The sequence below is a fragment of the Perna viridis genome, chromosome 4 (assembly GCF_037379345.1).
Source record: "Perna viridis isolate PV_CMFRI_1.1 ecotype Kerala chromosome 4, ASM3737934v1, whole genome shotgun sequence".
Taxonomy (NCBI): Eukaryota; Metazoa; Mollusca; class Bivalvia; order Mytilida; family Mytilidae; genus Perna; species Perna viridis.
In genome coordinates, this window is record NC_142448.1 from 17,503,221 (window position 1) to 17,516,573 (window position 13,353).

General features: G+C 34.7%; 1 protein-coding gene across 1 annotated transcript in view; it reads left to right on the forward strand.

The window, feature by feature from the left end:
* LOC148619120 (uncharacterized) overlaps positions 1–12,013 on the forward strand; it is a 52,089-nt gene extending 40,076 nt beyond the window's left edge. The window contains exons 22-28 of the mRNA XM_088577019.1: positions 372–1,128; positions 4,926–5,067; positions 6,377–6,621; positions 7,714–7,888; positions 8,397–9,608; positions 10,181–10,266; positions 11,465–12,013. Of these exons, the coding sequence (XP_088433145.1) occupies positions 372–1,128; positions 4,926–5,067; positions 6,377–6,621; positions 7,714–7,888; positions 8,397–9,608; positions 10,181–10,266; positions 11,465–11,704 (2,857 nt within the window). The 3' untranslated portion in view covers positions 11,705–12,013. The remainder of the gene's footprint in view (positions 1–371; positions 1,129–4,925; positions 5,068–6,376; positions 6,622–7,713; positions 7,889–8,396; positions 9,609–10,180; positions 10,267–11,464) is intronic.
* The last annotated feature ends 1,340 nt before the right edge of the window (positions 12,014–13,353 follow it).

The window sequence follows — 13,353 nt, forward strand, 5'->3', positions numbered from 1 at the left end:
AAATGAATTAATGAATGGCAAAAATCTTTATGATATCCCAAATTATTGTTGGTTATTTTTTTTAAATGAAATTTTGGTAAATGCTAAGATGAAAATATACCGATAAAAACATGTAGGAGGAAACACCGCCTTTATACTGAAACAAAGTAAACGGAAAATGTTAACTTTTAAGCCCACTTTAGGAGAGGATACATGGACCATGTACACTTAAAGGGTAACGGCGTAAACTACAAAAACAACAAATCAAATTTTCTAAAGCAATGTATTTTGGTCTTCGAACAACGATGATAAAGTCCGACAAGATGTAGTACAGAACTTGTTTTTAATTTGTAAACGATTCTAATATAACTATATTTTTTTTCTTCTAATAGATTCATTTTCTTGTGTAATAACTGGCTTGCCACGGATATTGGTGATGGCATTGCGGACAGAATATTGCCAGTATTATCAAAAACCAACTTGGAATTGGACACACTTGTCTCGGAACATGCACGAATGAAATTGACTGACAATCATATTTGGTTTTCACTTTTGTTACGTCACCAAAACAATTCGTTTACTCGTGTTCAAAGATTATCATGTGTCTTTGGTCTTCTGTTTCTTTCTATGATTACAAACGCAATGTTTTTCACACCGCAAGACGAGGATATTATCTCCCCCGATACGGTACGGATTGGTGCGTTCAGGTTATCGCTGAAAACCGCATATGTATCTGTTGTCGGAGCAGTCATCACCGTAGTCCCTACGTTTCTAATCACACATTTGTTCAGAACTGCCAAAAACAAACAAATAAAACAAAATAAGAAAACATCAAAAAATAGCAAGAATCGTTCTGATGTATCTGAGATGAAACTGGATGACAATATAAAAAAATACTGTGACGTGGGTGTCTTGAATGATAGCGGAAAGACCGAGGTCATTAATACGGAAATAAAACTCATAAATAAGGGGAAGTTACCTCACTGGGTCATCTACATAGCATGGACCATACTTACTTTGGCAATAGTTACATCGGCATTTTTTATGTTGCTATACAGTATGGAATGGGGAAAGAAAACTTCAGAAGAATGGCTGACTAGCTTTGTACTTTCATTTTTTGAATCCATCCTTGTCGTTGATCCATTGAAGGTAAGTGTTCTTAAACCATTGTTCTACCGGCATAGTTGACATCTTATCCATTGCCATTTATCATTCTATTTAATGTAGCAAAAGTATTGAACGAGCCAATATAGGTATTCAGTGCAATTTGAACGATTACAAAATTGTCAAGTTGGCTATTTATTTTTTTATTACAAAATTATATATGTAGTTCCATCATGTACCTAATGGAGGTTTGGCCAGCCATACAGCTTGGTTTAACAGCCTATTCACTTGAAAATATCTGTACTATGTAAGGAACATTGTCGCTAATTTCATTTTTCTGGTTTATCCTTGATTCTTGAGTTTTTTTACTATACGATATCTTCCTTGCCGATTTATGACTTTTAGTTCGGTAAATTTGTTATTACTTTTATTTAGCTCACTCATGAAAGTCTCAAGTTACTCTTATTTTCCTACTTTTCTTCTTTTTTTGCACTCTATTGTGTTGTCGACTGTTCTTTTCTTCAATTAACATACTTTTCTTACATATTTTGATATGAAAACGGAGAAAGTTAAGTCTGCGAACTGTTAAACTAAAATATGTAATGGCGAGAAACACCCTGGATAGATTAAGTGTACGTTCCATTTATGCAATTTGAAGGGTCATGTGGTGTTCTTTTTTAAAAAAATAAGTGTAATTTAAAGCAAGACAAACTATAGCCCCGCATCATTTTCAACATGGAGTGACCCCTGTTTTAACGGGCAAACCTTGTCAACACTGGACTTACAGACTTAAAGATAACATGCTACTTCATGTTTTATTCAACTATTTGAGGCTGACTTCATAAAACTTCATAGCTATGTGTCTCTGGTGCAAGTCAAGGTAGGGGGCGTGACCTAACCCAATGAGAGAGTAATCAAGGGAACCAAGGTTATAGCGGTAATCAAAAGAATGTAATCCAGGGACAAAGACCAGACATGGAAAACAGACATACACAACAAAGAACATAAAGTAACTAAAATCATACATACAAAGTAACAAAAGTAAATGAGCAACTCGGACTCCACTAAAAACTGGGAGAATGGACCAGGTGCACCGGTATACCCATCTCCGCTCTACTGATATCCTGTTTTCTGTTCACCTTTAATTCTCGATCTTATAGTAACCGTCCACTTTAAAAAAAATGCTTTGATTTCATTGATACATGTTTAGGTCTTTGGTGTTAATCATTGATTAGGAGATTTGTTTTGGCTTTTTTTGGTGTTTACAGTCCCCAAACGGGGGGGGGTCCAGGATTTCAGGATTAGGGGGTGTAAAAAAATTTAAGGCCGAGTGAAGCGGAGCAAGATAATTTTTTGGAGTGAATTAGGGAAAAATCATAATTCATGCCAGAACAAAATAGTGTGTCCAAATGTTAGAGTAGGGGGTAGGTATGACAGGTCCGCCCCTATGAATCCGATCCTGTTAAAGACCGATTTATAAGTGGTAGCATGATAACTACGATTCAGATTGAAAATGAGATCAATGATTTATATTTAATTTGTATCACTAAGTACATACTGTCAAATAAGAAACGCCTTTATAAGGAAACGTTTCCAGAAATGTTCAATCATTATAGCAGAATATCTCTGTTGAAAGACAGTAAGCTAACACAAGGCTATGAATCTCAATATCAAGCGCGGACCAATAGGGAACGTTTTCCAAAATATCGTTGATATCGATCGGATAGAATTTGCTCAACAGCAATTTGAAAAAAGACTGAAATCCCAATTATTTGCCATATATTCATGACGTCGCCAAAGTAATTGGCGCTGATAACGTCGTTTTGTTGAGGCTTTGTGGCAACGGCACTTGGACTATTTTTTTTAGCCGTTTGGTCTTTGATCTTATAGCACTTATGCCTACATCTATTACAAATTACTCCCTCTGGTTTGTCTAGTAGAAAATGTTTTCTCAGTAATTTTGACAACTGAGACAATCTTTGTTTACTGGTCTTCTCTCAAATGGTTTTGTACGTTTGTTGCATAATATGCAAGGATACTGAAGAGGACCAGAACCAGGCATCCCATGAAAAAAAAAGGAAAGAAATAAAAATAATAAAAAAATAACACATCGTGATTTGAACTTTAAATAATATGTTTATGTAAACGCCGACAAAACCACTCGACCACGATGACCTTATCTGCGCTATATTTACATGCGGCAAAAAGGTAACAATGCTTTTGACAGCCAGTTATGTGTTAAACAATCATATTCAGAATTGTATATAAATGGCAGTGTTTCAGCTGCTACATGTGTAGCATTTCTTGGAAACACAGAAAAAGGTGTGTATGGTTAATATATTAAATCAACACAAGGGCAATTTAAGTCTGGTTTATAATCAAACAGTAACACGTATGTTTGTACAGGCATATGTAAAATATTAAACAATTAAAATAAGAATAATTGGAAAAAAAATAATAAAAACTAGATTTGAACATTCAACTGCATAAAAAATTAGACACGCAACCACTAGACCACTGTAGCTCTGCAATCGATTTGTGTAAAAGATAGTCATATATCAACGCGGTCGGGAATGACAAAAGATTGCAGGGTGTTCGTCTGCTAAATATATCCTGTTTTTCCATTTACGGCTGGCTTATAACCATACAGTAACACGTATTTACATGCACACAAAAGATTAAATAATTATAATAATAATGCTAACATATATATACTGGCCACGTAACCACAAGTCCACGGCAGCTCTAACTCAAGTTAGACTAACACTTAGTCATAAATCGACGCGGTCGAGAATGACATAAGATTACAGGGTGTTCGTCTGCTAAATGTATCTGTTTTTTTTCAACATATTCTTATGTTATGACTGAAAATTTTCAGGATCATTTCAGTTATACGAACGCTCATATATAGTATACTACCCTTGATTATGAAAACGTTTTTCTCTATGATTTCCGTGTTTGTCGTGCATTCTTTCCATTTTCAACCTCAAATTTATTTCCGACTTTGATATTTATATTTACATAACATGTAAAAGTAAACCGTAGAAATTGAAAATTATTTTAATAATTGTTCTATTGTGGGTCTAGCATATCGTGGTCTACAGACAAAATACGCTGACAACGATATGGATTCCGGACCATGTAAAATGCACTTCATCACACTAAAATATGATTCGGATGATTAAAAATAACTGATTAAGAAAGTTCTGACAAATATGTACCTGTATCACCACTTTATCTTCAATCATCAAGTCTGTGAATTAAGTTGAACATCTTTTTCCCGATTACAGCAGCAGACGATGTAGATGTTTTTTAGAATTATGATAAGGCCGCAGCTTTCGACCACGGTTTAACAGCTTTATTTTCGAAGACAAATACATTTAAAAATGAATTCACAAAATTAAATTATGGTCCTTGCATGCGACCACATTGAATTTTAATAAAATAAAACCTTTTTTAATCTAAAATGCGCACTTTTCCGTTACCGACGATGATTCGGGCAATATAATGACCGTCTTTAACGGTCAGACAATATGACTTCTTGGCATATTTGAAGACTATGAAAAATTGTGTTCATAATTATTGAATTATATTTTCTATTGGTAAGGGCGTAAAATTCAGGATTTTGCTTGGCCGTTTTTCTTAAAAAACGTTTTTACTCCTTTGAAATTGGCACCGAAAGGGTTAAAGGAACGCAAACTTAAAACAACAATTTTGACTTTATCATTCATGATAGAAGTAATAAATTTTAAAGGCTTTTTAAACAATAGAAAAGCAGAAAACTAGCGAATTTTACGGAAAAAAACAAGCAAAACTGGTTAATACATTAGTCGTTTTGACAGGTTATTTTCTTAGCTTTTTTGGTGGCTGTCCTGACCAGGAGACCTGTTGAAAATGATATGGCAGAGGTAGATATTGAATCAGTAAAGCTGGCGTCATCCAAAAAGCAAGCCGAGACAAATATTGAACTACAGCTATTTTTAGGTACGCATTTACATATAGAATCTACAACGATAACGAATTGATTGTGGAATTTCTCACATCGAGTGAAATAACCGAGGCTTGCCGAGCTATTCAAACTATAAAATTTATTCACGAGATGTGAGAAATTCATAATCAACAAGCTTTGAGTGTAGATTCTGTTTCTCTAATGTCCTAAAAACGTAAAAAATACCCAAAAATGAAAAGCACGCGAAACGTTACGATTCCAATTCATAGGAAACATGTTGATGTCACACAAAGGCGAACATAAGAACCAGACGATTTCAAAGGTGTTTTCACTTCAAATCTTCCCTTCCCTCAATTCTTATTTAAGGTAAGAAAACACCAAAATTATCTGATTTAACTGAAATATATAACTACAATGTCAATCGAGGCGATTCAAGATGGAGTCCAAGACAATCGATTTCTAAGCCAATCGAAAAGGTCACTAGTGATGAGAACATTTTTTTCCCACACTGGTTAAGTGGTATGAAAATTGAAGCAAAATTAGAGAAATACATTTCTACTATAGGTAATCTGAAAAAAAAACATGAGTACAGCTCTTCTTGAAAATTTCTACTCTCCATATTTGTCAAATTCCCAATTTCCCATACCCAATTTTGTCATTTGTCATGCTCATTATCCATTCACATTCAACATGGTCTAATGTATAGTACAGACGGGTTTTGCATGTAACGTAATTCATTAATTTTTAGAATTTATTTGATAAAATAATAATGCTTGTGATTTAAAAAAAAGTGTCATTAGTGAGTATTTAATTAATAGAGATTTCACACTCCCTTTCCACATGCCTCATTCTATAATCTCCAAAGCTCCATGCTTGCCTCCAATACGCCATTGCACATTTATCCAATAAATTGATTGAAAGTTTATCCCATGCAGCTACTGTAGCTACATTCTAGGTATATTATATTGTCAGGGATATATCTTATAACTTATATCGTTTACAAGTCAACAAAATTTGTACAATTCAAAATCAATTTATATGAAACAATATAATTTATAATTCTCGATCGAACATAATACATAATACATTTGTTTGCAACAGAATTTCAACGCATACGAACAGTAAACTTGTATCGATATTGAACAAAACTATTCATGAGAAGATGAGAAGTTTTTCGACATTAAAAACATGAAACAATATAATTTATAATTCTCGATCGAACATATTGCATAATATATTTGTTTGCAACAAAATTTCGACGCATACGAACAGTAAACTTGTATCGATAATTTAATGTTATGTACTGCTAAAATATTTATCATAAAATCTTTTTTGTCATCACAGAAATGCAGATGGTGGTTATGAAGACTGAAGAAAATGCCAAATCCGAAATAGATAAAAGACGAAAACAGCTTCTCAAAGAAAGAATAGCCAAGCGCGCATTCCTCAACCTTCTTGTGCAGTTTTTGTTTACAACATTAGTAATGGTCATAAGCTACCTTAGCAGAGATGAAAGGTCATATTTGTTAAAAGCTAATATTGAAAACCAACTCCATTTAGCATCAAAATACCAGTTTGGTTTCGAGAAGGTAAAAATCTCATTATACTTCAAAGTATTGCCATCATGTGTTATAATTGCTGTTAGATGAGATAATCAAGGGTTTTACATGTTGAAACATTTTGAGTGCAACTGCTCCTTCACCACTCAAGAGGTTTTAATGTAATTTTATATGAAGGTTTGGCATTATATGTAGATTTGAAAGCAAAAGGCTTTACATTTGAGTCATTCTTGGTTCTGCATATATTGTCTCTAAATATTTTGTATTAAAGGGGTGTCCTTTTAATTACTCTTTCACTCACTTAAGTATAGGAATGTTGAATTGGATCGTAAAACACAATTTTCCTGAAAATTTGTGGACCAGACCACTGTACAAACCCGAAGTTCTTTTGAACCCTATTAGTGTTAAATAAACTGCAGTTTAAAAAATGTTCAAAACGCCAATGCGAGTGAAAGCATTTTGGAAATTTTGATTATGGATACATTTATGTTTCATGACTATTACCTCGATATATGGAAAAAACTAAGTTATGACCTGGCCTAAATAGATTATTTTGGAAAGATCAATATGTATCAGTTAATCTGTGTTTGAGATTGAGTTGAATATATTATGAGTTTTCAATACCCGACTTTTTAGAAATTGGGTTACAAACAAGTACATAACTCTATAGATGTGCTCTTTTTTATTTAAATCTTATATTTTAAGTTAAAAAAAAACAAATTTTGGCATTATTTTATTCATGTCAAACTCGTTGCAATTGTCATCAATGTCTGATGTCTGCACTTAACTTTTTTTTCACAAATTGAAGGTTAAGCGTAAATCATGAACATTATTGCTATCTGTAGACCACTGGGGTTAAGTCACCAGTTTCTACAATAGGATACATTTGTGGAAAATGTGACATCACTTTTTTGTGCTGTTGTATGACAAAAATTTCCATTTGGTTATTTAAGTTAATGCACTCAAAATGCCAAACTTTTTAATTGTTAAAATGATCCATATGACAAATGTATGTTAGGATTCAAGTTGAATTGATGCTTTTTTGTTTACATTACTGTATTTTTGACCAGGTAAAAAAAAACAGCTCTCTAAAGCTCCTGTATTCTTTTAAACATTGTTTAGGTTTCGTCGTATGAAGGGTTTTACACTTGGATTAACCAGACATTACTACCTTCGTATTTCCCAACAACGTCACATAACGGAGGAAGTATTAGTGTCCGTGACAAATTCTTCATTAAAGATATGGCCAATCTTAGGCTTGGTTTAATTAGAATTCGACAACTCAGGGTCAATAAAGGTAAGTCATAATTCGTGGGATTATAAGGTTAAGCAAACTCCAGTCATGTAACAATGGTAACTGGTGGATGCCAAATATTCCGATTGTCGTTTATTCGTTTACAGCTCGTGAATGGTATACACTTTCCATTTACACTATATACCATCCCCCAATTCTCAACCCCACTGTCCCATCCCCTTTCACAACTGGAATTCCCAATTCCCCATAGAAAAATCTCTACCGCATTTTTTTCTTTAGCAAATATTTACATTATCAAATTTCCCAATCCACTTCATTTAAAATTCTAACCCACCCAATTTACGATTTCCATTTACTACCTCAATTCCCCATCCCCTATTCCTTTTCCCTATCCCCATCCAAACGTATACCATAGAATGGGAAAGAAGCAAACTTCTTGAGTAATAAATAATGACACGATTGTTGTGACGTCATCATTAAGCACAAGAATACCTACATTTACATACCTCCTAATTTTAGGTTAGGCTTGATACATTCCTTTTTTATTTAGATAAGTGCTTCGGACGACACCTCGTTCATAGTCGGTTCTGTAGTCGGAAGTACAGTCGTTCTAGTGAAAGCAAGGAAACATACTGTAAAGACTGTTCACTTACGTGGACCTCTGACGCATGGCATCATATATCTGCTTCTGAGATTTCTGGGTCAGATTTAGTTGGGAAGTATAACAGTTATGGTGGTGGAGGTTTTATAAGTACTTTGGACAACGATGTGAATAGAGCCGAGAAGATAATTGACGAGATGATAAAAAACAACTGGATTGACAGACTTACTAGGACGGCTATTGTTGAGTTTACACTATACAACGCTAATGTGAACCTATTAGCTTATGTTATATGCATGGCAGAGTTTCCTGAAACTGGCGGTGCATTTACTTGGTTTGACGTTCAGAGCTTCCGACCATCTATGCTGGTAGATGCAAATGGTGTTACTACTATTATTTGCTTGAGTATCTTTACGTTCATTATTGTGATTATGGTGATATGCCTTGTCCAGAAAATAAAGAAAAACAAGTGTAAAGCAGTCAAAAATTTTTGGACTTGTATAGACCTAATTATATGTTGTTTTGGCTGTGCAGCTATCATAGTATGGGCATGTAAGTTCACAGTTACGAGAAAAGTACTAAAATCATACTACAACGACAAGTCAAAGTTTGTCAACTTTCAACATATTGTCGTTTGGGAGTATATGTACAACTGTTTGCTTGGAATTCTCTGCTTTTTTTCAGTTATACGACTTCTCAAAGCGTTGGGTTACAATAAGCGTCTCACACAGATAGCTACAGTACTAAAAGTTGGAGGGGAAGAAATGATACAGTTCTTTGTCGTTTTCTTCTTTGCATTCTCAGGATTTGTTATATTGGGTTATCTCTTATTTGGATCTAGTGTATACGAATGGAGGAACCTTTTTGTTTCATTTGGTAGCCTAACGAACACATTAATAGGAAGAAATAGTTTAGATAAACTGGTGCAGGCATCACCTAATTTCGCGGAGGTATACTTTTTCTTATATGTATTTTTCATAATATTTACACTGATGACTGTTTTCATAGCTATATTGAATCAAGCCATTGAGGACGTAAGAGGAAGCCCAGATAGTAAAGAGGACACAATCGGAGTGACTGATATATTGAGAGGGTCAATTCAGGACTTCCTACAAATGTTTGGTTTATTTATTGGTAGGAAGACGACTAGAAATAATCCTAGTAAGAGATTAAATTGATTTGAGGAGAAAGACCAATTATTGATTTTGATTATTGATATTTGTAGACACCAGTGAGCTTATTCATAAATAGTGGCGATAATCTATAGATATCGGGGTTCGGACTAAGGAGGTAGACCTAGGGTAAGGGACATAACTCATGAAATTAGTGATATGTTTGTATCATATTCAGTTTCACCAAAGCCTCTCAAGCTTTCGTTTGAAGCAGAATACAATGAATCCAAGTTAATTAGATGCTTACACAAGTTTGATGTAAAATGCTGAATACAAACGTTCCAATGATTTTTAAAAGTTGTGTCCCTTACCTTAGGTCTACCTTTTTAAATGTCGTGCCGAACATATACGTAATTAAGCTAAAAATACAACATATAACCGTTTCCAAAAAAAAATATATTGGAACTACTTGCATTAATGTGTAATTGTAAGTTTAATTTTTGTTGTGTTACAAAAAGTCATGTTTAATGTGTTCATTGTTTATTTATGTCAAAAATTACAATTTAAAAATGACTTGAAAATTATGCTCAAATTATTTATATTTTTGTTCTTTTTTCTAAGGAATTCGACTTTCTGACAACGAAGATGTCAATACCTCTAGCATCTTACGAATAGTGAGAGAAACGTTTCCCGATGTTAACCTACATGTAGGTATAATAACAATTCTATTTCCATGATTTGATAGAATAATTTTAACAATTTAGGGTTTTGTAAGTATTTTGTATTATCGATAGTATTACAAACGAGAAAATTTCCTTGAAAAAAGTCTGGTACCAGCTGCTCCTGTGGTGCAGTATCTATTTTGCCAGATTTATTTTGGACTTGACTTGGTTATGAAACAGATTAGTGTTCAGTAATTTTATTGTTACACTGATATTAAAAAATCTCAAAGTTCATTCTTTTATGGTAATTCACGCAATTTACTTTTAATGGTTACATTTGTTTCTTTGATTATATTTATAATATTGCAACACCTTTTTAAGCTCACTTTCGTACACCAAAATAATTATTGTATTTATTGATCTTTAGCGAAAGTATTGTGTTTTAACGTGACAATAATTTTGCTTTGGTCTATGAGAATTTGCTGAACAGGTTTTTGCTTTACTCGACCCTTTTTCGTTTCCAAATATGTGTTGTCTAAGTCATTTAAATAGTTTATTACTACGAAACATAACGAGAATGGATATGGATATGGTGAATATGTCAAAGAGACAACAACCCCACCTGGATGAAAAATGTAAGTTCAAGGCCACCCATGGGTCTTCATTCAATGACTAAGTCGAAAGAAAATAAACCCTCTGCATACAAATTTCTGTATACAATGTACAGAATAAGGAGAATGGATATGGTGAATATGTCAAAGAGACAACAACCCCACCTGGATGAAAAATGTAAGCTCAAGGCTACCCATGGGTTTTCGATGAACGATGAGGAAATTCTGATACCACAGAGTAGGCAGCTGGCTCAAAAGCAACATTCTATACGGGTACAGCAAAACAATTGCATCTATATATTCCAGCAACATAAAAGTAAACTGAAGAGAAAACGAAACAAGACATACAGAAATTCCTGACTTGGCACAGGTGCAAAAAAGCGACTGGAAAAGCATATGAATAAAACGAATGTTTTATAACCAAATCTTTCCGAAACCTTGCATTTTAGAGACTGAAAAAGAAACTAAAATTCCTTTAATTCAAAAGAAGGGAAGATAACCACATATATTGGATAAGTTTTTATTTGAGATTGTAAAAAGCGAAGACTCACTTTATGTCGTCACGGAAGTTGTTTAAAACCATGCTTGCAAAAAGCAGTTCTAAAAGTGTTTTTGACATTTTAATTTTACAGGACAATGGAAATCAATTTTTGAGGAAACACGTGCACAACGGGCATAATGCTGATTCTTTTTTGTCTTTGAAACCATATATGCTGCAACATTCCCATGACGCACACACAAATTTCAAAGCAAGAATTAATGAATCATTCATGGACTTTCGTGTCACAGCTCCTAGCAATATTGAAATGGATGTTTTCACGAACATTGAGGAAAATTCGAAATATTATCAGCAGTACGAACAATATCTGTAGATCTCTTCAAGAATTACTGTATACTTCATCGTGATGCACAACGACAAAGTGTCGATATCGATACTTCGATCTAAATGTAATTCAATATTCGTCATCTGAAAGACACTAAATTTTCATCACTGGCTTAAAACCTTTGTTTATATAGCACCCAATTAATGATAGATGTTCGTGTACGAGTGAAACTCTTAAGGATGTACGGTAAATGAAAATATATAATTTGATGAGATGTTTGTTTCAGTTCATTCCTACCTTTTGTCACTTTATTATATACACTTGGTATTCTTTAAATATTGTATAAACAAATGAATAAACAGTCCCTAATCAAACTGATTATTTTCAATTTACCCCTACAAAACATAATCAATTGTTTGTTGGGGTATAACGTCCGAGCAGCAATTTAACAGCTATATTAAGACGATGAACATGAAATTGATGATAAAATGAACATGAAATGATGAAATGAAAAATGGGATGGGACACAGGGATAATGGGGTCGACAAATTTTGATTGCCACTGGAAATGGGGAGAGGTGGGTAGGGTCGGGCAATTTAGCTTCCTGTGGCCGAGCCCTATGGTTCCTACTCCGGGAGAATACTACAGTAGGTTTTTTAACGTGCGAGGAACGTGGCATCTTTCCCAACACGGTGCACCACTATGGTTTGCGGTCAGGTTTTCCGTATTATAGCCTGACAACTCCAGCATGTAACACGCCAGGGGTACCCCATACAACCACCTGGGGCACACATCCCAATTGCTCTGTGGGTAGAGCGCCCTAGCCCCCGGCTAGGGTTCTGAGCACTATTGAGTCGCCTTTTATAAGCTTAGCGCTGCTGCAGGCCTGTTCTTTTAACACCCGGACCTGAACGGGGCCTAAGCTTGTCGTAAAAGGCGACTAAATAGTTCACAGAACCCTAGCCGTGGGCTAGGGCGCTCTGCCCAGAGCAAGTGGGTTGTGTGCCCCAGGTGGTGGAATGGGGTACCCCTGGCGTGTTACATGCTGGGATTGTCAGGCTATAATACGGAAAACCTGACCGCAAACCATAGTGGTGCACCGTGTTGGGAAAGATGCCACGTTCCTCGCACGTTAAAAAAATCCTACTGTGGTATTCTCCCGGAGTAGGAACCATAGGGCTCGGCCACAGAAGACTAAATTGTTCGACCCTACCCACCTCTCCCTATTTCAAGTGGCAATCAAAAATTTCTCGACCCCCATTATCCTTGTGTCCCATCCCATTTTTCATTTCATGTTCATTTTGTCATCCATTTCATGTTTATTGTCTGAATATAACTGAAATATTGCTGCTCGGGCGTTAAACCCCAACAAACAAACAAACAAGCTATTCAGTTCGATGAAATATATCTTTAATAAAACGTTAAGTTGATCTTAAGACCTTCAATCATTGAAAATTTCAGAAAAATCTTATGACTTTTTATGAAGTACTGAATCAGCAGTTCTTAATAAGTGTTTTTGCTGCTTTTGTGTTCTAAACTTCTTCTTCCTATGGAAGTTGATTGACCAATTCCGGTATCCTGCTAGGATTTAATGTTTGGATTTTTTATTCGTCGACTTGCATGGCTTCTGTGGCTTAAAAAGACTAGGGATGAATGAGTACACATCAATTTTTGCAAAGATATAAAAAAGCATCAGG